A 26,016-nucleotide genomic window follows, 5' to 3' on the forward strand; every position below is an offset into this window, starting at 1 on the left:
GAAGTGCTCAGAGAGTAAAAACAAGTATACAAACAGTCACACAAGCGTAAAAAGAGGAAACAGTTGGATGGGAACTTTGAAATCACATGACTGGTGACTAAGTCGAATCTTTCCTCCTTACTGTCGAGTCCGATGGTCTTCCTTGTGTGTGTAAAGTGTTGGAGATATCACATCATGTTGCCATTTATTCTCTTCTCTACGCTGCTTCCTCCCACGTTTGCCAAATCTGAGCAACAGTGGTTCTGCAACTCCTCCGACACGACTATTTCCTACACCTACTGCGGTAAGAGATCGGCAGCAACTAACTGCAGCTCCAGCTGTTTTCAGAGAAAGTTTTCACAGAACCGGAGGGCCGGGGAGAAAGCCTCTGCGATTCCAGCTGTGAGGGCTGCTGAGGTCTGGGGTGGGGATGGGGATGGGGTGGGGGTGGAGCGATCGACCACTTCCGGGTGTGCCCCCCCCCATCCCGTCTCGTTCTCCTTACTGATCTGAACCGTGTGTTTTTAGCTCCTGTGTTTCTGTCGTTGCTGAGCTGTCAGTTCCAGTGGAATTGTTTGTTTCAGAGTCCCAGACCCGACAAACTGGTTCCTCCTAAGGAGGCAGAATGGGAGCTGCTCCCCAGTGGGGGTTTCTGCTCCAGTCGGTGGTCCTGGAGGGCTCATCGAGCATCTCTGTTTTTGGGTTGTTAGCTTGATCTCTCTCTTTCACCAACTGTATGATCTTCAGCAATTTTTAGGCATTCTCTGCCTCATTTTTTTTTTAGTTGCAAAGTGAAAGTGATTTTAGAGTTCACTTTATGAGGATTGCTAGAGTTAAGAATTTTACCTAAGAGTCACTTATAAAAAGTAAGATTGATTTTTGGATTTATGCGGTTATTATTATTATTATTATTACTCTATAATTCGTTTTGAGACAGGGTCTCACTATGTAGCCGTGGTGGTTGGCCTGGAGATGGGCTGGCTTAGAAATCAGAGATCTGTCTGCCCTTACTTCCCGGGATTAAAGGTGTGAGTCACCACACCCCGCATATTTTACTATTATTTTTTAGACAGGATATCAGTATATAGCCCTGGGCTAGCCTGGAACTTGCTATATGGACCAAACTGGCCTGGAACTCGAAGAAATCCCCCTTCCTCTGCCTCTAGAGTTATTTGCTTATTTTTGCTTGGAACTCACTATACACTCTATGCTGGCCTCAAACGCAAGCTCCTTGTTTCCCCAACCTCCCCAGGGCTGGAACTGCAAATATTTTTCAGTTGAGCTAAACTCTGATGCTACTGGTTCCTAATTAATGCCCTTGTCCCTGCACAGTTAGCAGATGCCTGGTTTGTGAAGACCTAGCACAGGGACTTGGTAGCTGTTTCAGTCTGTTTTCTCTTTTGTTGATCACTCCGTTGGTTGTCCATTTTTGCCGCCTCTCGAAATATCGAATGGTTGGGAGGTGATGCCTTCTGAAATGCCAGTTCTTAGAAAAGCAAGATCTGCAGCTTGAGGTCCGGAAGTGCTGCAGGGACTTTAGAGACGTCCCTTGAGAAGTGCAGTACTGAGATCTGCACAGTCACAGTTTCCTGGGGGCCTGGCTTATGAAGCTCTCTGACTGTGGTTAATAGCTGTTCACTTCTGGGCCATTAGGAAAGTCCCCAGTCTGCTAACCTCTGTTTTCCTCTCTTTTTTGGCCCCCTCTTCTGTCAGTTTACTTATCTTTGTGTGTGTGTATGTTCTGGGTATATATGTGAACCATGTGCATGCTCGTGCCCCCAGAAGTCAGGAGAGGACATTAGATTCCCTGGAACTGGAGTTAACAGGCTACTTGAGCAGACTAATGTGGGTGGATCCTAGGCTGGAGCTCAACCTCTGAGCCACCTGTGCAGTTCTGAATCTGCCTCTTTGGTGCTACATAGTGACTCATCATATGCCTATTAGTAATGTATAATACATGTTATTATTCATCTGTACTCTTTTAGTAACAGTTTGGATCCCTTTGTCTTTGTTTGTGGTTTGTCTTTTGATATAGAGTCTCTCTATGTAGCTCTGGTATGTAACTAGGCTGGTTTCAAACTAAGAGACCTGCCTGACTCTGCTTCCTGAATTCTGGGACTAAAGGCATGGGATACCACACCGGACACACACCTGGCTTCCTCTGTCTTCTGGTGAGACTTTCTGAGGTAGAACCTGCCCCTTTGTTCTGTAACACCAACAAGTCCTGGACCTTCCCTGGAGCCCCCTGACACAGGCTAGAAAGAAAGCAAAAAGGGTCTCTAGAACTCCACAGGCTGCTGCCTTACAAGAACGTTATCCCTCCTGTGCCTGGGAGAGTCCACTAAGACAGAAATACCTCCCTTTGGAAAGGGTTAATCCCTCTAGAATTGGCAGGTGAGTGCTAGTTATCGTGACACCTGATTCAGTCCTTACTATGAGGATCATTTCCTAGAAAGAGAAGAGACATATCTTTTCTGGGTAGGGTTAGTGATTTTGACTTGCTGGAACAAATCACTATGGAGTCGGGCTTGGTGCTGCATGCCTTTAATCCCAACACTTGTAAGACAGAGGCAGGCCAATCTCTGGGAATTCAAGGCCAGCCTGGTCTACAGAGAGAGTTCCAGGACCACCAAGGCTACACAGAGAAACTTGTCAGGAAAAACCAAAACCCAAAACCAACAAACCAAAACAAAAGAACAATCAAACAAACAAAAAACCCAACCACTATAGTTTGGGGGGCTTAAATAAGAAACATTTATTATGGACTGATCTGGAATTCAAAAATCAAGATTTTGGTACATTGGGATTTTCCTTGGCTTGCTGAAGGGATGCTATGGTTTTGGATGTATATGCTCTGACAAACTCACGTCAAACTGTAATAATATTAGGAAGTGGTTTTTGAAGCAGGATTTCACTGTAACTCAAGATGACCTTTAACTCACTCTGTAGTGCAGGCTAGCCCAGATTAGCCTTAAAATTCATGGAGATTCTCCCATCTCAGGCTCTGGAGTGCTAAGATTAAAGCTTATCCCGCCAAGCCTGGCTTTTATAGTAACTTTCTAAGGTCCACGAAAAATCCCACTTAGCCTGGGCATGGTGTTTCATGCTTCTAATTCTAGCATTCATGAGGTCAAGGCAGGAAGATTGTTGCAATTTTGAGGCCTGGTCTACATAGTGAGTCCTAGAACAGCCCATGCTAGAAAGTAAGATCCTGTCTCACAAAACAAAGATGAATAAACAGTTTGTCCCAAAGATGCTGGCGGACTCACTTGAATTATTTATTTACTTTTCATAGATTTATTTATTTAGTAGTGCTGGGCCTGAACTGTGCATGGCTAGGTATGCTTTTGACATTGATCTTTGTCCCTCTGCTGACTTGAATTTATTTTGGACTGACACCCACCAATTCTAGCAACATCTTTTACCCCAAGAAGATAGATTGTGTTGTTCCACTCCGTCCATTGCATGCCATGACGAAGGAGAAAGACAACACTTATGGTTTCTAGAGAGTCTAATAAATCACCACACAGGCAGGTCACTGATGGATCAGGGCTGCAGGACAAGGACTTCGGAGCCTTGTTTCTTCTGGCAGCTCTAAGTAGGGGCAAAAGTGGGGTTTAAAAGTACAAAAAAATCATAAACAGTTATTGCCAAGTTACAGTTATAATTTTCACCAATCAGAAGCCAAAGATTAGGAACTTTCCTTGTGTGTTCCATCATTATCAATGGACACAAAATGGGAGTGTTTTAGTCCAACCAGTCAGATTCATTTGTTTTATTTCTGTGTTAGGAACAGCCATAATAGGAACTAAGGGGGATAATAGACTGTTTATATGGCTTAGGAAGGTTGTTGTTCCGCCATTAGAAAGTTCTCAGCTTCCCTTAGGAACTTGAACTGTTTCCCACCCTACAGATAAAATGGAGTGTGAAGTCAAAATGGCAGTACTCAAGCCAAGGTGCTTTTGCCTGCTCCTTTCACTGTCACCCACACTCATTAGAATTCCAGGATTAGTGAGATGGGTGTTAATTAGAAGACTATATCAATTCTTCCTCTCATCATGGAAAAGCTGAGAACTGGCAGTTTTGGTCTTCGCACATGTGGAGCAGAAGTAGTGTCTGTCGGCTCCGATGGTGTAACTAGGCCGTGCGGACTATCAGAACTCCAGGATGCACAGCCTGGAAGTCAGTGCTTTGGGAGCTGAACTGGAAGAGTTAGGGTATTGAGCATGCAGGTGAGACTGGGGTTGGAGAGGCTTCCTAATTGTATGGTGGTGCTGGGGTCAGGGACTCTCAAGAGAGCATTCCCGAATCTTCGTAGAGATACTACTGAGTACAGTTTGGGTGTTTGCATGTGCTGGAGACTTCATTATTTTCTGGGTTTTTACACATGGAGTTTGTACTTGAGGGAAAACCTGGGTCCTCTTCTTCAACTGTACTACAACTGTCAGTGTTCTAGAGAGAGAGATTTTCAATGACCTTCAATTGTTCTCATTATAATTTTGAACACAAAAATCATCATTTGGGGACTGATATTCAGAATGCCATATTTACTGGAAGTTATTTACAATCATGTTAAAGTTTTCCTTATTCTTTTTAGATAACATGAAATCTTACCCCATTTTGATTACTTCTGAACCCTGTATAACATTGAAGGGAACCAGCGGATTTGTATATGTTAACTTCATTCCAAGTAAGTACAAATATAAACTTTCATTTTTGTTAATTAGCTGAAAGGCTGTAGAAATTCAACCAGAATGACTCTGTTCCAAGCACATCTGTGTTTGTTATCTACTGCTATACTGTAAGTTACCACACTCTTAGTCTAGTGACTTCTACACAGTACTTACCTACTGTCTTTGTGTGATGGTGTCTGAGCATGGCTTACCCATGTTGTCCGGGGGCCCCCATAACCTATAATCAAAATGTTGACCACGTTTGGGGTCGACTATGGAAGGAACTCCTTCTAAGCTCATGTGGCTGTTGGTAGCAGTTTCTGGATTCTGGCTGTTGGCTACATGGACTTTATTATTGGAGCTGCTTGATTCATCAAAACTGGCAAAGGATAACAAGATGGAAGAGCATTAAATGGCTTGATCAAGGAAGTGATAATCTGTCATTTTTGCTGTATTTTAGACCAACTCACAGGCATATGGAGGGTTTTACAAGGACATAGGTTAGAAATGGGAACAACTTCAACCTTCTAATAATGTATGGCCCTTGTCAACCATTCAGTTGTGAGAGACACTGAGTTTCAGTTGGAAAAATCTGTGATTTTCCTCCCCTGAGACTTGGTTTATCTGTATAAACCTTACTGTCCTGAAACTCCATCTGTAGAACAGGCTGGCCTTGAACTCACAGAGATGTGCCTGCCTCTGCCTCCCGAGTGCTGGGATAAAAGGCGTGCAAGTCTGGCTCTCAGGAAATATAATTTTGGTCTTTAGCACTATGGTCTTCATTCTCGGCATAGACTTGGAGCACATTTTATACTTTTCAGAGTGCTACGATGTGAAGAACAAGCTTTTATAAAAGACACATTTTTCATTATTTTACTTAGGTACATGTATATATATTTATCTGTGTGTTTACCGTATGTGTGGGTGCCCACGGAGGCCAGAGCAGAGTGTTAGATTCCATGGAACTGGAGTTAGAGATGGGTGCGTAAATGCTAGGAACTGAATTTCAGTCTTTTAGAAGAGCACTCTTAACCACTGATTAGCCATCTCCCTAATACCAATACTTTTTTGTTGTTATTTTTCTCTTTCCTTCTGCTTTTGAGACAAGGTGTCACTATGTAGCCCAGGCTGGTCTAAAAATTACGACACAGCACAAATTGGCCTAGGACTTGTGGCAACCTTCTTTTCTCTCCCTCCCCAGTGCTGGGATTATATGTCTGTCCACTATGTCCAGTATCATGTAGATAAGCTTAAAGAAACATTCCCTCTTCCTCAGATCGTAGTTCATAAGGAAAAAGGCTGGTTGAGAAAGAAACTGGGCGTGGTGGTATTTGCTTTTAATCCCAGCACTTGGACAGAGGTGGAGTCCAAGAAGGGATTAAAAATTTAGATGATTTGGGGGTAGTGTTGAGGGATACGTGCTTGTGAGAGCAGACTAGAGAAGGCGTGCAGGGATTGAGCTGGAGTGCAGCTATGAGACCTTTGAAAAGCAAGAGGCCAGCATGTGCTAAGCCCTTGTAGTCATATGGGACAGGGGTAGGAGGATTGCTTGAGTTCATGAGTTTGGTGATCATAAAAGGATCATAAAAACAGCTTACAGAAGCAGGGAGGGGGGAAGGAAAGGAGAGGGATGGGAGCAGGCGGGAGCACGAATCTAGCTACTGCCGGCTATGGAGCCTTGTTTGCTTTACATTAGATGTTAGTCCCAATTTAAAAGGATTTTTGTGAAAGGCCGCCCAAGGATATTTGCATAATCGCAAGGACCCTTTAGAAACCCAAGCCAACTGTGGGACTCAAGCCTGTGGCAATATGTCCACCGTACAGTGCTCTTGAGTCAAAACGGGGGTGCATGAGAAACGAGTGAGCTGGACATCTCCAAACACACTGAAGTCTCATCTCGGTGAGGCATGGCTTACCGCATGAGTTGGACTTCCAGCACAGCCGTGACTTTATCGGAAAGTCCGAAAATCGACAAAAATAGATGTGAATGCCCCTCCACCCCCCACACTACCGGCCATGTACTCCAAAATGGGAACTCACTGTGTCGAAGCCGATGTTAGCCTGGCAGGGAGCACATGAGAAGGGCGTTTTCCAGCACGTGGCGCTGAGCTCGTGGGAAAAACAGGCCCCTCTGTGGGAAACCTCCATCTATTAGGAGTAATCTTAAGACTAGCCTCTCTGCCTATGTAAATAGTTCCAGTCAGACCAAATTAGACCAAATGAATGCCCACATTTACTGCCGCACTCCCAGGTAGTTGGGAGCATGGTGAGGGAAAAGCGCCCGCGTGTGTGTGTGTGGGGGGGGGGGAGACGAAACGCTTCCAATCCAAATACCCCAGAGTCCTTGGATATAGGGGTGTCAGGGAAGCTTTTGATCAAACAATAGTTATAACCCTGAGTCAAAAATTGAGTGGGAACGGAGATATCTTTGGTACTTCTCAGGCTTGCTAGCCGGTCTTTGTGTAACAGAAACAAACCTATGAACACACCCGTGCAGTAGATCAGTCCCTTCAGTGTTATTTCTGGCAATTCCTGGAGATGTCCTGGGCAAACTCGAAAATGTTTACCTTGTTCTATCATGATGATCACTCTGTTCCTCATCCCCATCCCCTACCCCCCTCCCACTCACATTGATGCCCTTGGCCAGCTAAGCCCCAGAAGTGTTATGTCATTACAGCCATGGCTCATAACTGTGACTGTAGTCATGTCCACGACCACTGAGCTGTCAAAGCAGGACTTCCTGAAGACTGGAAGCACGCTGGGCCTCTTGAGCCTAGAAAGAGGCTCTTTGTTTTGCATTGACATCATCCAGGATCGCAGTGCTGTCTGCCATGTGCGCACCACAGAGCCTGGTCTGTGTCTCTCGAATTCCTTGTGGGATCATCTTTTCACCCCCCCCCCCGCACACACACACACACACACACACACACACACACACACACACACACACACACTGGAGTTTAGAGGGTCCATGGGACCAACTTTTTTTTTTGGTAAGATTTTTTAACTGCTCCCAGGATCTATTCCTGGTGCATGAGCTAGCTTTTGGAGCCCATTCCCTTTGGTAGGATGCTTTGCTCAGACTTGATGCAGGGGGCAGGGCCTTGGTCCTCAACTTAATGTGCGAAGCTTTGTTGACTTCCCTTTAGGCAAGCAGATGGGGGGGGGGGTAGGAAGGAGGTGTTGGGGGAGGGGTGGAAGGGAGAACTCTGGTTGAAATATAAAATGAATAAAAAAGATTTTTAACTGGTCCTATAATAATTTTTCCACACCTAACCCAGGAAGTAACGATGTGGAGAAAATGTAGGCCATTTGGTGGTCTTCAGGCTTGGAAGACCTCTGCTGACCCTAGGGCAGTGGGAATAAAAAAGGGGTGAGTAAGATTTAATGGGACGGGATTCTATTGCCAGTGAAGTAGAATACAGTAGAAAAGATTAATTATTAGATGCAGATTTACTGGTTTATTTAGTGTTTTGTTTAAAGCACTGCTGGTCCTGCCTACTCGCCAAGCACAACTCCACCTGCTGCCTGAGACAGGATGACCTGGAGAAAAGGCGGAAACCATTGGTTGCAGGCCTTCACACCCTTCTGACTGCACATATGCCTTTTGCTTGCTTGCCCACCCTACTGTGGTTTTAGGGTATGAAATGAGGATGCAGCTGGAAACAGAGCCAACTAGGATCAGCTGGAAGACAGGATGGGTCCTGGCTTGAGTCCACTGTGATCTCTCTCTTCCGGTCTCGGTGTTGGAGGACTTTTCCAGAAAGATTCCTATAACACCAGTTTGACGTTGATGATGGGAAATCCCCTTTGAGTTTGTTGTGTGATGGAACTGAGAAATGTTTGACTAAGGATGTAGAATAGTATACGGTCATGTGGCACCTAAAGCCAGGAAGAATGTTCAGGGTGAGAGCTGAGGGCTGAGGATGAACTATAAGAGAGGAGACTCAATGACACAGAGGAGTCGGAGATGTGGGTGGACAGCAGCAAGCTGGTAGAACCAGCCTCAAAAAGGGGCCAGGAGAAGGATCTGGCAGTTCTGTCAAGCACAGCCAAGTTCCGTCTGAAGATGGAAAAACTGCTTTTTATTGTCCTACAGTGATTTATGATGAACTTATCACATCTTTATTCCCAGCATTCAGAGGCAGAGGCAGGTGGATCTTTGTGAATTTGAGGTCAGCCTGATCTACCTAATGGTTTTCAGGACAGTCAAGGGTACACAATGAGACCCTGTCTTTAAAAAAGCTATATCTATGTATGTTTTGAAAGACCCAGATAAATTCAGACCCCTCTAGCAGAAAGAGTAGAGCCAAAAATCTAGCAGGGAGAGAAGAACCAAAAATCTAGGTTAGCCAGTTCAGTGACTCTGTTTCAGGAACTAGCTGATCATAAAGTTAGATTATAATCTTGAGAAATGGGGAGTTAGCCCCTTGTGATTACCACTGGAAAATTTGGAATTTTCCAATGACACCTTCCCTACCCGCTTTGGGTTGTGTATTTTCCTCTAAATACCTCCTCTTCCAGCTACTCGGGGTTGAACTCCTCTACCCTTGTGTGGGAAATGAGATTCAGCCCCAGCGGCAGTCCTGTCAATAAATCTTGTGTGATTGCAGCAAGGACAGTCTTTCATGAGTTTCTGGGGGCTTGTGTTATCCCCAGACTTGAGTAAGAGTCTCCCCTCCTCGGGAGTCTTTCAATATATATATCATTATAATATTATATATCTTATATATTATATTATATATATAATATTATACATCTTAGGACAAATAAATACCTCTGGAGAGTCAGAAACATGTATGTTTACTGGAGATGTTCTATCATCTACTTATGTATCTTCTATCAATCTACCTATCCTATTACTGGGGATTGAAATCCTACTTGCTATGGCAAGCACTGTACCTCTGACTTGTGTAATACCCCAGTCCTTTATACTTTTTGTTTAGTAACAAGGTTTAAGTTATCAAGGGTTTGCCTTGAACTCACTCCGTAGACCAGACAGGTTTCCAACTTGTGAACCTTCTGCTTCAGTCTTCTTTCTCTTGTTTATTGTTTTTATTGTTTTATTTTATTTGAGCCAGGGTCTCTTTATGTAGATCAGGCTAGCCTTTAACTCAGAGAGATGGGCCTGCCTCTGCATCTCGAGTGCTGGAATTAAAGGCATGCACCGATAGACCTGGTCTTCAATTCTCTTTTTTAGACATTGCTCATCCAACTCCAAAAGCTGATGAGTTTATGATTCCCAGTCCTTTTAATTTTCTGGATGAGCTCACCAAAGCTAGAAATCTTACATCTTTGGTAGTTGTCACAATTTGAGATTTTTTTTTTTTGGTGGGAGGGGATATTTTATATAGCTGTCACTGTGGAACATTCAATTTTTCTACAAAGGTGCCTTCTTAGAACTTTAGTTTTATCACTGGAATAAAGATACTAAACCTTGGGGCTGGAGAGATGGCTCAGCGGTTAAGAGTACTGGTTGTTCTCCCAAAGTCCTGCATTCAGTTCCCTGCAATCACATGGTGGCTCACAACCATCTGTAATGGTGCCTCTTCTGGCGTGCACGGATACATACAGGCAGAACAATGTATACATAGTAAATAAATACATCTTTAAAAAAAAAGATACTAATAACTTTATAGATAGTCATGGGGAAGCAATCTAGGAAAAGAGCACACGGCACACACTAAGGACACAACAAACACTCTGTACACCTTACTGGATCTCTATTTTTTTTCTTAAGGAAGAGACTTAAAAAAATTATACTTCAACCTCTACGTTCATGTCAACTCCGTAAAGCTGCCAGTGCGCGAAGAAATTATTTGCCATGGATATGATGACGATTATTCTTTTTGCAGAGCTCTGAAGGGAGGTAAGCATTTGGCTTTAGAGTAGACCATGATTCTTTGTGAGGCTGTTAGGACGAGGAAACACGGGAATCGTGAAGCTCCTTTACTGACATAATGCTCGGGTTCCTGTAGGTGGAGATTTCCTGTCCCGACCGCCAGTTCACGAATATGAATTACAAATGCTCGGCCAGCTCAGGCTTATTGCAAATTAGCTCTTACATTTTAAATTAATCCACATTCTTTATTTATGCTCTGCCACGTGGTGGTGTCTTAATTAACACAGCACGTTTCATCTTCTGCTCCCGCTGAGCTGCTTCTGGCCTGCGACTCCTCTGACTCCGCCCTCCTTCTAGTCCTAAGTTTGCTTGTTCCACCTTCCTGGTTACCAGCCAATCAGCTTTTTATTCACAACGAGAGCAGCACACTTTCACAGTGTACAGGACTACTCCACAGCCAATTCCCTCTGAAATTTTACTCTTTGAAGCATAAATATTTTACAGTGATGTTCACATGCCATTACTAAAATGGTGCAGTGTGGATGTGTTTGCAGGGGTAATAAATTCTCACCTTTTTAGATGAAGGTCTCACATTCACTCTTGGCTACAGATGTCTTTTCCCAAACATTGCCTGTAGAGCTTTCTATAGACACTTGTCTGGTTTTGACTCTGCACTTATATTGATTTCTTTAATGATCTCCTTTTTATCTGAATCCTGGAATTGTTGCTATTGACTTTTTGAGACAGAGCGTCATTTTCGCCCTGGATGGTATTGAACTCTGTATGTAGTCAAGGCTGATTTGAACTTCCTGGACTTCATGCCCCATCTCCCTTTTGTTGCTGTTGTTGTTTGTCTCTGTGGCCCCTGGCTGTCCTCTCGCACGCTTACTTCTGCTTCCAAAGTGCTGGGATTAGAGGCTTAGGCCACCACTTCTGGATATACTTTGTTGCTGGGAGGGCCTACCTCAGCGATGGAAACCAGAATCTTATACATGCGAGGCAAGCAAGTGATCTACCCCTGATCTATTTATTCAGTCTTCTCAGCTTTTGGTCTGTTAACAGAATAGTAAAATTCAGAATTTGGGAATGTAAAGGTCACTTAATCCAAACTCATGCTTTTTCCCCTTAATAGTTTTAAGTATTTAAAATAGTTTCAGTATATAAATATCATACTTTTATATTAGCATAATTGGAAATAATACAACAAAATAGTGATAAAATCTTATTTCTAAAAAGCACTTTAGAACTTCTTTTCTTGTGTGTGTGTTTTGTTTGTTTAGTTTAGTTTTTTTCTAGGTTATCTCTGTGTAGCCCTAGATGTCCGGAAATTTATTCTGTAGACCAGGCTGGCCTCCACCTCACAGAGATCCACCTGTCTCTTCCTCCTGAGCTGTGGGAGTAAAGGTATACACAACCACCGCCTGGTTCTTCTTAGTTTTTCATTTGTATTTATTTATTTTATTTATTTGTTTTTAGGCCGTATTCCACATTTATCTTCACAGTATGTCTATGACTTTTATATGGCTTAAGAGCTAAAATGTTTGAACGTGGGTGGAATGTTTTATAATTGTGGAGGTGTCTATCCGGCGTCCCTCGACACACCATCCTAGAGCTTTTCAGCACTCTTGTCCTTATTTAGTGGGGTGCTTGTCCGAGTTGCACCTTGGGAGGAGAAGTTTCATCTTCCAGCTTCTAGTCTGACACGGGGGAAGGTAGGACAGGAACTCAGGGCAGGACGATGGGGCAGAGACAAAGCTGAGAAAAATAGGGGATGCTGTTCAGTGGCCTGCTTTTAGGCTCATGGGGAGCTGCTTTTCCTTTAAAACTTCGTTTAAATTTTAAATTAAAATTATCCTGCTGGGGTTGGAGAAATGGCTCAGTGGTTAAGAGCATTGCCTGCTCTTCCAAACGTCCTGAGTTCAATTCCCAGCGACCACATGGTGACTCACAACCATCTGTAGTGAGGCCTGGTGCCCTCTTCTGGCCTGCAGACATACACACAGACAGAATATTGTATACATAATAAGTAAATAAATATTTAAAAAAAATAAATAAAAAAATAAAATTATCCTGCTTCGCCTTTCCTTTTTCTCACCCCAACCTCCCCTAGCCATCTCCCCATCCCATTCTCTCTCAGATTCATAACTTCTACCTTTTTTGTTATTGTACACACACACACATACACACACGCACATACACATGCACACATGCGCACACATACATATATTCCTAAATATATGGATACAACCTTCTCAGTTTGTGTAATGTTACTTGTATGTATATGATTTCAGGGCTGACCACTTAATTCTGGACAACCAATTGGGGGATGATGGAGGAAGGTCATTGGTTAAATAAAAAGAAACTGCTTGGCCCTCATTGGTTAGAAGATAGGTGGGAGGAGTAAACAGAACAGAATGCTGGGAGGAAGAGGAAGTGATCTCAGACTCCACAGCTCTCCTCTCGGGAGCAGACGCCTCAGAGAGACACCATGCTCCCAGCTCCCAGGCAGATGCAAGCGATGAAGCTCCGACCCAGGATGGACATAGGCTAGAATCTTTCCATAAGCGCACCTAGCTGTGCTACATAGAATATCAGAAATGGGCTAGTCCAGGTGCGAGAGTTAGCCGAGAAGAGGCTAGATAGAAATGGGCCAAGCAGTGATTAAATGAATACCGTTTGTGTGTTGTTATTTCGGGGCATAAGCTAGCTGTGCAGGCGGCCGGGGTGCTGGGGAAGAAGCCCCGCCGCCCTTATTACTACAGGGGGCTCTTCCCTTGGATGTCCATTTCTCCCACTGAGTGTTCCTTAGTTGAAGCATGATCCTAATAGTCTTAATCAATAAAAATCCAGAGTCAGATATCGGGGTAAAAGCTGAAAGATCAGAGAAGCAGAGCAGAAGCTACCAGAGACTTCTTACTTCCTCTGAATCCTGAGACAAAGAGGGGCTGAGATCCTGTCTATGCCCCGCCTTATCACGTCCTCTCTCGGTGCCACGTTCTCACTTCTTGTCTCCTCTCTGTACGGATCTCCAGACCTCTGTGGCTAGCTAGTGGCTAGATCTGCCCTCTGATCTCCATGCAAGCTCTATTTGTCAGAACACAAACAAAAACTTACAACCCTTAGTTGTCTGAAATTCTTCGTTTAGGGTTAAGGTTTGTCTTAGGATTTCTATTGCTGTGAAGAGACACCATGGCCACAGCAAGTCATTTATAAAGGAAAACATTTAATTGGGGTGCCTTGCTTACAGTTTCAGAAGTTCAGTTCATTATCATCATGGAGGGACATGGTGGCATGCAGGCAGACATGGTGCTGGAGAAGGAGCTGAGAGTCCTACACATTGCAGGCAACAGGAAGTGATCTGAGACACTGGACAGTGTCTTGAGCATATATGAGACACTCACTGCCTCAGCAAGACCACACCTACTCCAACAAGGCCACACCTCCTAATGGTCCCCTCCCTTTAGGGACCATTTTCTTTCAAACCATGGCAAGGTCTCACAAACTTTACCTCTTCCCATGTTGGCATAACTATTTGTGTTGTCTCTTTTCTGGTCATGTTTAGGCAGTCATGTTGGTAAGACTTAATGGACATAACTTCCCTGACATTCCTATGATATGCTTTCACAGTGAACCTGTTTTCCTCTGGCCTTTACAGTCTTTCTGCCCCCTCTTCCACTGTGCTTTCTGAGCCTCAGGTGCAGGAATTGTGTGGTCAGTATATCAACAGACAGGACTGTATGCCAACCACTCTGCTACTTGTTCCCTGCATTTTGATCTGTTGTGGTTTTCCTTTCCCCTTCCTTCCTTCCTTCCTTCCTTCCTTCCTTCCTTCCTTCCTTCCTTCCTTCCTTTTTTCCTCCCTCCCTCCCTCCCCCTCCCTCCTTCCCTCCTTCCCTCCTTCCTTCCTTCCCTTGTTTTCTGAGTTTTTCTGTGTAGCTCTGGCTGTCCTGGAACTCATGATATAGACCAGGCTAGTCTCTAACTTGGAAATCTACATTCCTCTGCCTTCCAAGTGTTGGGATTAAAGGTGTGCGACACCATAGACCTGATTGTTGTGATTTTCTGTAATTGTCACCATCCGTTGCAAGAGGACTTTTCTTAGATTAGTGTGAGTTCTTATGTTTAAAAATGAATGAACATTGCTTATGTAGTTGCTATATCATGTTGCAAGTTTTAATTTTCTTTTAAGAAATTGAGTTTACTCTTTGAATAGTTACTTCATTTGTTTAACAGATCAGGACATACATATTAGAGAGGGAAGTCTCACTTAGTGGGTGTTCTGGCTTGTTTTTTTTTTTTTAACACAAACTAGAATCACTATGGAAGAGTGGACCTCAATTGAATAACAGCCTCCATTAGATTGGCCTGTGAGCTTGTCCACGGTAAATTGTCTTGACTAATGGTTGATGTGGGAAGACATAGTCCAGCCCACTGGCTGGTGTCACTTCTAGGCAGGCAGTTTTGGGTTGTATAAGCAAAGTTGGGATTGAGTAGTAGGTAGCATTCCTCAGTGATCTCTGCCTCAGTTCCTGTCTCCAGGTCCCTATCTTGAGTTCCTGTCTTGGCTTCTGTAATTTGTAAACTAAATACACCATTTCCACTTCAAACTGGTTTTGGTCATATGCCCAGGGTCTAGCCTTGGCTTGGGTTCAGGTTCTGAGATGAGGAAGGGGCGTTGGTGCAAAGAAAGGTTCTAATCACCCGGTGGAGCACACTCAAGTGGTCCCAAATAGCTTAAGATGTTTTTATTTATACTTTAACAGAGTTTTTTTTTCCTACCGGGCTTGCCTGAACAGCTTTATTATTTGCTATTATTTTTGACTTTTAAGAACTATGTCATGCCGGGCAGTGGGCGGTCGTGGTGCACGCCTTTAATCCCAGCACTTGGGAGGCAGAGGGAGGTGGATCTTTGTGAGTTCCAGGCCAGCCTGGTCGACAAGAGCTAGTTCCAAGACAGGCTCCAAAGCTACAGAGAAACCCTGTCTCAAAAAAACCAAAAAAAAAAAAAGAACTATGTCATATTTTAAGAAATACATTGTAATCATTATAGAAAGCCTCCATCGTTTCCGTTTTATGCTTCTCAAGATATGCTTTCCCACCCTCTACATAACCTTCTTCTAGACAGAGTTGAGCATTTTGCAGGCTTTAGTAAACAAGACAGAAAGTCCTGCTCTTGCAGCAGGTTCATCAACTGCAGCTACTTGTGGCTACAGAGTTAAAAAGTAATAGACGTGGGCACGATGCTTTAAGGACAACAGTATTTAAACCAAAACAATTCTTTCATGTCTGTAAGATATGCTTTTTTTATAGTTCCCTTTTCTGCAAGAGGGTCCCAAGTCTCCATCTGTCTGCAATAGGCAGACTTTGGTAAGGCACTCTTTTCCACCCCACCATAACCACACTTCTTCCACCAACGTAAGCTCCTGTGTATGGCAAAGGTGGATCTGTCCATCCCACATTTTATGTTGTACTTATTCCTCTTGGAGCATACCAGATCCTACCAAAGCTTCTATACTTGGTGTCCAGTGAACTTACTCTCTGCAGCTGGCACTATGTGTATTCCTGAGGCCTTCGCCTGCTCTATGGATGCTTGCCTCTCTCTCCCTGCCAGACCTGTGAGACATGCTTAATGTTCCAAGTATTGTTTTCCCAGATGTAGCTAACTGTTTCTGTTGAGTCAGAAAACTTCCCAGGATTAGGAGTTGTAGTTAGTAATTCCAGATAAGAGATTTGAGAAGCAATAATCCCCTTCTGACTCTTAGGGGAAATGAACAGAATTTCCAGAGAAAATTACAGCTGTTGTGTTTGTGACTGACAAAATAAAACTTGAACCTTCCCAAAGAATCAACAATAACCAGAGAGAAAAGAGCCTGCAAGCTGCATGAATTCATCAAAATCCCACGCTGCTCTGTGGTCCACTGGTTTTTGCCAAGTGAGAGATTGTCTTCCATGGCATTGCCTAGGGACCCATGGGACAGACGTTCATAGGCTGATCCAAGACGAGGCTTCATGGCTCCCCACAGTCATGGTGTTTTTCACTGGAACAGAAACCAGACTAAGACAGTGGATATGCTTTCTTTTTACTTAATGTTTAATTTCCTTCTACTGCTTTCCCTATTATAAAGAACTGAATTAGCTACTTCTCTTATTGTTGAGATCAGATCCTGACAAAAAGCAATGTAAGAGAAGAAAGATTGGGGCTGGAGAGACTGCTGGGTGGTTAAGAGCCCCTGCTGCTCTTCCAGAGGACCCAGGTTTGATTCTTGGAACCCACAAGGCAGCTCACGTCTGTCTGCAATTCCAGTTCCAGGGGACTGGACACCCTCTTCTGACCTCTTTGGACACTATTCAAACATGTGGTACATGTGTATACATGCAGGCAAGACATTCATGCACATAAAATAAATTATTTATTAAAAAAAGGAACGAAAGTCAGACAGTGGTGGCACAGACCTTTAATCCCAGCAGTCCTGAGGCAGAGGCAGGTGGATCTTTGTGAGTGTGAGGCCGGCCTGGGCTACAGAGCAAGTTCCAGGACAACCAGGGATGTTAAACAGAGAAACCCTTTCTTAAAAAATTGAAAGAGGAGAGCTGAAAAGATGGCTCAGAGATTAAAAGCACTGGCTGTTCTTCCAGAGGTCCTGAGTTCTATTCCCAGCAACCACATGGTGGCTCATAGCCACCTATAACAAGATCTGGTGCCCTCTTCTGGCCTGCAGCATACATGCAGGCAGAACACTGTATACATGATAAATAAATAAATCTTGGATGGGAGGTTAGGGGAGTGGGAGCAGGGGCAGAAGGGCAAACTGCGGTCGCAATGTAAGATGAAATTGAAAAAAAGAATAAAAAAATCCAGTGGGGGGGGGAGGGAGGGAGGGAGAGAGGGAGGGAGGGAGGGCGAGCGAGCGCAGAGGGGTCTATTGGGTTTCATGATCTGAGGACATTTCTTCATGCTGAGGAGGAACAGCAGTAGGAGTGCAGCTAGGCCCCAGTGCTCACCACCTCCCAAACACCATCAGCAGCTGGGAACCAAGTGTTCAGACACACAAGTCTGTGTAGGGACATTCGATATTCAAACCCTAACAATAATGTAATGAATATGTTTCTATGTATAGTCTTTTGTATATATTAGGCTTGAATATTCCCATTCTTAGGAGAGTTATGGATGACTTCCAGAGATTTCCAGGTAAAATATTTGAACATATTTACAGTTTTTGTTTGTTCTAACCCAAGCTGCTTTTCAAACCAATTCGTATCTTGTGCTGTCTTAAATCAACATTACACCAGTCAGTTTAATCTGCCTGTGTTAGAATCTAGCCTTATAACTTTAAAAACAAAGCTGAAGACTTTTGTTTTGTTTTGAGACAGGGTCTCTCCATGGATCCTTGGCTGTCTTGGAAATCTGCTTGCCGCTGCCTCCTGAGTGCTGGGATTAAAGGACTGTACTGTAGAAGGAGCAGCGGCTGCGTTCCTGCCACCTGGCTCCCGGCTCCCGGCTGCCTGGCTCTGCTTCTTTCTCCCAGCATTCTGTTCTGTCTACTCCACTCACCTAAGGGGCTGGCCTATCAAAAGGCCAAGGCAGTTTCTTTATTAACCAATGAAATAACACATAGACAGATGACCCTCCTACATCAGTGTACTACCATGCCCAGCATGAAGACACTTTTTTAAAAAATTAGGTTAAAAATTTGTACTAAATTTTTATTAACTTTAAAAACTTACTCTTGAAATTTGTTTTTCTCATATAATTATTTACCACTATTCCGAGACTGGTCTTATTTAAAAGGGGATGCAAGGTGGCTTACAGGCATTTATTAAATTTAGCGGCATAACATGAATTAGAACTCAATGGGACAAAACTGGATGACAAGGACACAGAATTCATGGAATGAGAGAAGTGTAGAACTTCCTGGCAGGAAGGCCTGTACTTTGCTCTAGATCAGTGGTTCTCACCCTTCCCAGTGCTACGACCCTTCAGTACAATTCCTTATGCTGTGGTGACCCCCCAACCATAAAATTATTTTCACTACTACTTCATAACTGGTCTGGGACCATGGGTCACCTTTTGGAAGAGTAGAGAGGGACCAGAGAGGGGCTTCTGTCTTTATTTTCTCTGGTCCAGCTTGGTGTCTTTCTGGCTTCTTTAGTGCACTTAGAGGCTTCTAGCTAATGTCGCATCAAAAAAGAGAGGGACAACTGACCAACACAGCCCCCAGGGCAGAAACCTGGCTGTTCCTTCTGATTTCCTTCCCAGAACCCCAGGTCATTGTGTGTGTGTGTGTGTGTCTGTGGTTTTACAGGGTTTCTTTGTAGCTTTGGAGCCTGTCCTGGAACTAGCTCTTGTAGACCAGGCTGGTCTCAAACTCACAGAGATCCACCTGCCTCTGCCTCCTGAGTGCTGGGGTTGAAGGCGTGTGCCACCAGATCCCCAGGCCTTAGTCTTCTCCTTTCCTGCTGCAAATGTGCTGTGTTGGCTTCCTACTGAGACCATGGTGTGTGTCTGCTCCTCTGCTGGCACCTGGAGGCCTGCACCACACTTCTCTTCTCATTCCTCGTGGTTTCTGGGTGCAGGGAGACTCAGAACCAGGGATGGATGCTCTGTGGTGTCGGGAGTCAGGTACTGTCCACTGAGCAACCATGTGGGAGTGAATCCTTGCATGGAGGGTGCAACATGGTAACCCTGTGACAGGAATGTGGAGGGAGGGAGAGAGAGATGCTGAGTGCCATCACCCTGGCCACCACCTCACACACCTTAATCACTGTTTCTTTCTCACTGCTTTTCTTTTTCCCTTTTTCTTTTTTTAAGTTTTTTTAATTAAATTTATTTATTTGTTAAAGATTTCTGTCTCTTCCCCGCCACCGCCTCCCATTTCCCTCCCCCTCCCCCAATCAAGTCCCCCTCCCTCCTCAGCCCGAAGAGCAATCAGGGTTCCCTGCCCTGTGGGAAGTCCAAGGACCACCCACCTCCATCCAGGTCTAGTAAGGTGAGCATCCAAACTGCCTAGGCTCCCACAAAGCCAGTGCGTGCAGTAGGATCAAAAACCCATTGCCATTGTTCTTGAGTTCTCAGTAGTCCTCATTGTCTGCTATGTTCAGTGAGTCTGGTTTTATCCCAGACTTTTTCAGACCCAGGCCAGCTGGCCTTGGTGAGTTCCCAATAGAACATCCCCATTGTCTCATTGTGCCTATAATTAGTGATCCTAGAGAAGCTAAATAAGGAGAACCCAAAGAAAAACATATAGGCATCCTCCTGAATATTAACCTTCATCAGGCGATGAAAGGAGACAGAGACAGAGACCCACATTGGAGCACCGGACATAAATCTCAAGGTCCAAATCAGGAGCAGAAGGAGAGAGAGCACGAGCAAGGAACTCAGGAGCGCAAGGGGTGCATCCTTTTTCTTTTTTGAGGCAGACTCTTTCTATGTAGCCCTGGCTAGCCTGGAGATCAATAAGTAGACCAAGCTGGCCTCAAACTTGCAGAGATTCCCCTACCTCTGCTCCCTGGTACTTAATGCAAAGGGGTGAACCACCACACCCAGCTCCCATTGTGCATCGTATGTTTGGTTTTTTTACATATTTATGTTCTGAATAAATTAACTTGTTTTCAGGAAGAGACAATTATGGGCTAACCACCATTGTCTCGTTATTCCCTGGCACAAAGTGGGCTTTCAGCTAATAGTCTTTGAACTGTTATTAAAATTTTAAATTAAGGAACTAAAGAGATGGCTCAATGCACTGAGGACACAGGATCTGTTCCAAGCACCCATCCTTCTGATTCAGGGACTCAGATGTTGTCTCATGGACTCCCTTGGTACGTAGTTAGACAGCTAAGCTGGTGAGATGGTCCATTAGGTGAAGATGCTTGCTGCCGTGCAGAACCATGCGGGCTTGAGTTCCACTGCTGGAACCCACATGGTGCCTGCTACAAGGTGTCCCCGACTTCTGTGTCATGCTGTGCACAGCAGTGCTTTTGTGTGTGTGTGTGCGCGCGCGCGCACACACACACACACACACACACACACACACACACACACACACACAGTTTTGCTTTTTAAAGACCAGTATTTCTTTTATTTGACATTCAAAACATTTCCATCTTTCTGACTTTACCTCTACCTCAAGCTGTTTGGCTTTTTCTGCTGGTCTACCTTTATGCTCTGTGGCTTATACAGAAAGGGACAGTCTCATGGCTGCTTATTTAAACATAGGCTGAAGCCTTATGCTTCTTGGTGGTGTGATTGGAAGGGGTGTAAGGATTCTGGCTGTGTTTGTACTGTCTCAGGGAGGATATAACTAAGATGATATTGTGCCCAGCATGCATGAGGCCCTAGGGTCAATTCTCAGTGTTGTCAAAAGAAACATCTGTGTTTAGGGAGATTCTTATCTGTTCTATCCAACTAGAGGTGCATCTAAAAGTTAAATTTGTACATACATAATCTAGCTTGATGTATATATTAATCAATTCACTGAGACTGATAGGTGGCAAAACTTCAGATGCCCTAGGAGATGAGACATGGGCTGGTTCCGGGAGGGACTCTCATGTACTTGAGTGTCAGGGTGGAGCACTGTGGATGGAGTAGGTAGGGTGTAGGAGTCATTTCTCCACATTTTTCCTTAGAAATGCTTCTGTTATTAGTAAGGGCACTCCATAAAACTACACTTCATATTTTTAAAAAAGAAATCACCCAAGATGACTAATAATGTTTGTGTTTTGTTTTCAGAGACTGTGAATACAAGAGTACCATTTTCCTTCAAGGGAGTAATACTTCCTAAGGTATTGTTCAAGAAATATTTTGCTCTTTCTTCACTTGTAAATGGAGGCTGCTCATTCATTTCCTGGCTGCCCAGACCCAAATAATCACACAGAAACTATATTAATTACAATACTGCTTGGCCAATGACTTAGGCATATTTTTAACTAGTTCTTACATCTTGAATTAACCCCTTTCTACTAATCCGTGTATTACCACAGGCTATTGCCTACTGGTAAGGTTCCGGCGTGTCCTTCTTTTGCTATATGGCATCTCTTTGACTCTCTATCTCTGTTCGAATTTCGTGCCTAGCTTTACTTGGTTAGACTTTTGGCCAAAACTGCTTTATTCATTAACCAATAAAAACAACACATATACAGAAGGACTTCCCACATCAGTCAGGATTGCTGTGAGTCTCCATGACCATGGAAACACTTATAAAAAGGAAAACATTTAATTGGGGCTGGCTTTCAGTTCAGAGGTTTAGTCTATTATTGTCATGGTGGGAAGCATGGTGGCACTCAGGAAGATACGGTGCTGGAGAAGGAGCCCAGAGTTCTGTTTCTGGATTGGCAGGAAGAGAGACACTCACTGGACCTGATTTGAGCTTCTGAACTGTGCAAAGTCTACCCCCAGGGACACACTTTCTCTAACAAAGCCACACCTACCCCAACTAGGCCACACCTTCTAATAGTGCCACTCACTGGTGATCAAGCATTCAAATCTATGAATCTATGGGGACCATTTTTTTAAGGTAAAAATTTATTTATCTACATACCAATCCCCCTCCCTCCTCTCCTCCCGCTCCCCCACTTCTCCTACACCCCTTACCGCATCGCTCCTCAGAGAGGGTAAGACCTCTCCTGGGGAGTCAACTAAGTCTGTCTATGGGGGCCATTCTTATTCAAACAACGTATGTTAAGAATTGAAAAAAGCAATTCACCACTTTTAAGAATAGTTACTCTCTAGGCGGTAGTGGCACACGACTTTAATCCCAGTTCTTGGGGAGGCAGAGGCAAAGTGGATGTGAGTTCGAGGCCAGCTGGTCTACCAGAGCTAGTTCCAGGACAGGCTCCAAAGCTACAAAGAAACCCTGTCTCAAAAACAAACAAACAAGCAAACACCAAACCAAACAAAACCAAAAACCAGCCAAACAAAAAGAATAGTTATTCAATTGAGATTGGGTGTGTTCAGGGTAGCATGACCACAGTCAAGAGTTTTGGTTTTAGGTATTTTGTTATTTTTTTTTTATGTCAGTTCTGGGGATTTGAACTCAGGAGCTTATGCTTGTACAGCAAGTGCCCCTCCCCTCTGAGCCATTCTCTGGAATAGTCTTGTGGACTATTTAAAAAGACATCCTCACTTTTTTTTTGTTTGTTTTGTTTTGTTTTGTTTTTCGAGACAGGGTTTCTCTGTGGTTTTGGAGCCTGTCCTGGAACTAGCTCTTGTAGACCAGGCTGGTCTCGAACTCACAGAGAGACATCCTCACTTTCTAATTGAGAAACAATTAAAACTTATGCAGAGACCAGTAAGATGGCTGTGGATACAGGTGCTTACTTCCAAGATGAATGGAATTCTCTTGCTGAGACTCACATGACAGGAGGAGAGATCTGACTCCCATTGTCCCCTGACCACCACCTGAATGATGCGGCATGCACACACTTACACAAATGCATGCACACATGCACAATTTAAAAGGCATGCATGCAGGTTTTTATCTGAATGATCTGGCGTGCTCAGCTGCCCGCCCCCCCCCTCACATGAATGCATGCACACACTCACACAAATGCATGCACACAGGCACAATTTTAGAAGACATTCATGCAGGTTTCTATCTTATTGGGAAACTAAGAGAGTGTAATTGGGCTTGGGAATTAGCTCTGTGCTAGAGTATTGAGAGGCAGGCATCAAGCCCTGGGTTTGATTCCATTCACCACACACACACACACACACACACACACACACACACACACACACAAACCCAATTCAATTTCAATGTTATATACTGATAAGAACAAAGTTCTTGCCAGGCTTACGTCTTTAATCTTAACAGATGGATCTCTGTGAGTTTGAGACCAGCCTGGTCTACATAGTGAGTTCCAGACTAGTTAGGGCTACATAATGAAAGCCTGTCTCAAAACAAAACAAAAAGAAAGAAAAGAAGAACGTTCTTACAGAGTTTGTGAATCACAGCACCTAATATTTTGTATTGTTTGTGTTATGGTTTTGGTCCCTTTAAGAGACAAGCCACACCCATTCCCCTCCCCATCCGCTGAGGCAGGCTGATCTTCAGCTTCTGGCCTGAGCTCGTTCTCTTTTCCGTCTTCCTCTCGGAGAGGCAGCGTTGCTTCTGCCTCTCTCCCCACTTCTCTGCTTCCCCCCTTCTCTGTCTCTTTCTCCTCTTCTCTCTCTCTCTCTCTCTCTCTCTCTCTCTCTCTCTCTCTCTCCCTTTCTCTCTGTTCCCCCCTTCACCCTTCCTCCTCCATAACCCCTTGAATAAACATTCAACCTCATCCTGCATGTCCTGTCTATCCATGTTTCTGTCTTCTGCCTGACCGCCATGTGTCTCCCTGCCTGGAACCAGCCATTGCTCGGGGACCAGCAGCCGTCTCTGTCTGGGGCCCACTGCCTGCTGCCACATGGCCCACCACCACTGCTCTGAGACCAGCAGCCGTCTCTGCCTGGGACTGGCTGCTCCCAGGGCCCACTGCCTGCCACCACATGGCCTGCCGCCACCATTTGGGACCTACAGCATTTCTGCTGCCTACTGCCGCGGGGATCTTGCAGCATTTTTAAAAAAGAATAACAGTTTGTCTTTATTATTCCTTATTCTAGGGCCGATACAAGTGCATTGCGGAAGCCATTGTAGGGGATGATCGAGAAAGGCTGTTCTGTTTGAATTTTACTGTCGTTCACGGTACTAATGTCAAGTAGAATAAACTCAGAATATATATATCTTTATTTTTGGAAAATGGCGTTCTGTTTTCCTTAAAAAAACTTTCACAATTATTGTGTGTGTGTGTGTGTGTGTGTGTGTGTGTGTGTGTGTGTGTGTATGTGTGTAGATCAGACTGGCCTGGAACTCAGATCTTACTGCTTCTGTTTCTCCAATGATGGAATTAAAGTGTGTAGCCTGATGTCCAGCTGCTGCTGCTCCTCCTCTCTCTGCTCCCCATTTCTCCTCCCTCTACTTCCCCTCTTCTCCCTGCTCCCCATTTCTTCTCCCTCTGCTCTCCCTCCTTCTCCCCCTGCTCCCCATTTCTCTTCCCTCTGCTCTCCCTCCTCTGGCTCCTCCTCCTCAGTGGCACAGTTTCTCCAACAAAGCCACACCTCCTAATAGTGCCACTCCCTATGAGATTATGGGGGCACCTTACATTCGAACTATTACACCATATATTCATGATGTTGGTTCTACTCCTCCTGAGAATCCTGATGGACACACCTAGTAGGCCTGACAATTTGAGCCTGATTTCTGGAACACACACAGAAAGTGGGATGTGAAAGCCATAGTTCGGAAGCAGAGAGATCCTGCTGAAAGACCGCCAGTGTAGGGAGACTCTCACTCAACTCTAGGGATAACACGACCCCCCCCCCCCCAAGTAACTCACGAGAGACCGTCCTTGCTGCAGTCACACGAGGTTTATTGACAGGTACCAGTACACTGGGGCTGAAATTCATAACCCACGCAGGGTAGGAGTTCGACCCCGAGTGACCAGGAGAAGGGGTATTTAAGGGAAGAAACCACAACCTAGTAATCTGAAGGGGGCAGGGAGGGTGTCATAGAAAATTCCGAAAATACCAGTGATGATCACAAGGGGGCAACTCCCTGTTTCTCAAGATTATTCTCAAGATTACAATCTAACTTTATCTTCAGCTAGTTCCTGAAACAAGTCACTGAACCAGCTAATCCTAGATTTTTGGCTTTTCTCTTCCTGCTAGAGGGGTCTCTGGATTTATCCAGGTCTTTCACTGCCCCCAAAACTGCTAGGTGAGAAATGACTCCTGAAAGCGGTCTTCTGACCTCTGTCCCTCCCTCCAAAGAAGCAATAACGGAAAGGGGGAAAAGGAGCACTGAGCAGAAGCTTTTTAATGCATGGATAAATACCCAGGGGCGGTACACATCAGGGAAGTCTCCCAGAGCAGCCGAAAGAAGCTTATACAATGAAGAAAGAGTATGACACGGTTGTGCACAGCATCACAACCTTGCGTGTGTGTGGCTTCTAGGTCTACAAGGCTTGCATGTTCACAGGGTCATGAGCCTCCCATATACATCCCATGTGTGGGCAGCCTCCTTTCTTCCTGTCAATCAGATTTTCACTGAGTCACTGGAGGAAGTGCTTCTCCTTACCTAAGTAGGTGGGGCAGTTGCAATGTGCTCCTCTGTGATCAGCTGTCTGGAGGTCATCACTATTTGTCTTGAGCAAAGTGACATTTTGTATATTTGGTACAAGCCATGTATGTACATAGGCTACAACGGGAGCAGAGCCTCTAGAAGTAGAAGTGGCTTCAGCAGAAACAGCTATGGTTGCAATGGTGTTCACAGCTGGATTGGAAATTCCTTGGGACATCTGGAAATTATTCAGAGCAACTTAACTCCCATGATGACAATGTAGCTGGTTTCCACAGAAGCAGCGGGCTGATTGATTGCTCCCTGTGCAAGGCAATCAGGCCCAGGGAAGAAAGGGTTTGACAGTTGTCTGTCAAATGCTGCACAGTCACAAGAGCTAAGCTCTGACAGCTTCCATTATTTGAAAAGGAAAGCCGGA

The 26,016-nt window shown here is 44.5% G+C and overlaps 1 protein-coding gene across 2 annotated transcripts; it reads left to right on the top strand.

Annotated features, from left to right (window-relative positions):
- Window positions 1-78: 78 nt before the first annotated feature.
- Ly96 (lymphocyte antigen 96) lies at window positions 79-24,222 on the top strand. Of its 2 annotated transcripts, XM_075971438.1 has the most exons (5): window positions 82-283; window positions 4,577-4,669; window positions 10,393-10,521; window positions 21,221-21,273; window positions 24,086-24,222. In XM_075971438.1, exons 1-5 carry the CDS (start codon window positions 133-135, stop codon window positions 24,182-24,184), a joined length of 525 nt encoding a protein of 174 aa, XP_075827553.1. In that variant the 5' UTR covers window positions 82-132; the 3' UTR covers window positions 24,185-24,222. The 2 variants fall into 2 exon arrangements, with proteins under 2 accessions (XP_075827554.1, XP_075827553.1); XM_075971439.1 differs by lacking the exons at window positions 21,221-21,273; window positions 24,086-24,222 and adding an exon at window positions 17,866-21,214 and having other exon boundaries at window positions 79-283.
- The last annotated feature ends 1,794 nt before the right edge of the window (window positions 24,223-26,016 follow it).

This window comes from Microtus pennsylvanicus, chromosome 5 (assembly GCF_037038515.1).
Source record: "Microtus pennsylvanicus isolate mMicPen1 chromosome 5, mMicPen1.hap1, whole genome shotgun sequence".
NCBI classification, from domain to species: domain Eukaryota; kingdom Metazoa; phylum Chordata; class Mammalia; order Rodentia; family Cricetidae; genus Microtus; species Microtus pennsylvanicus.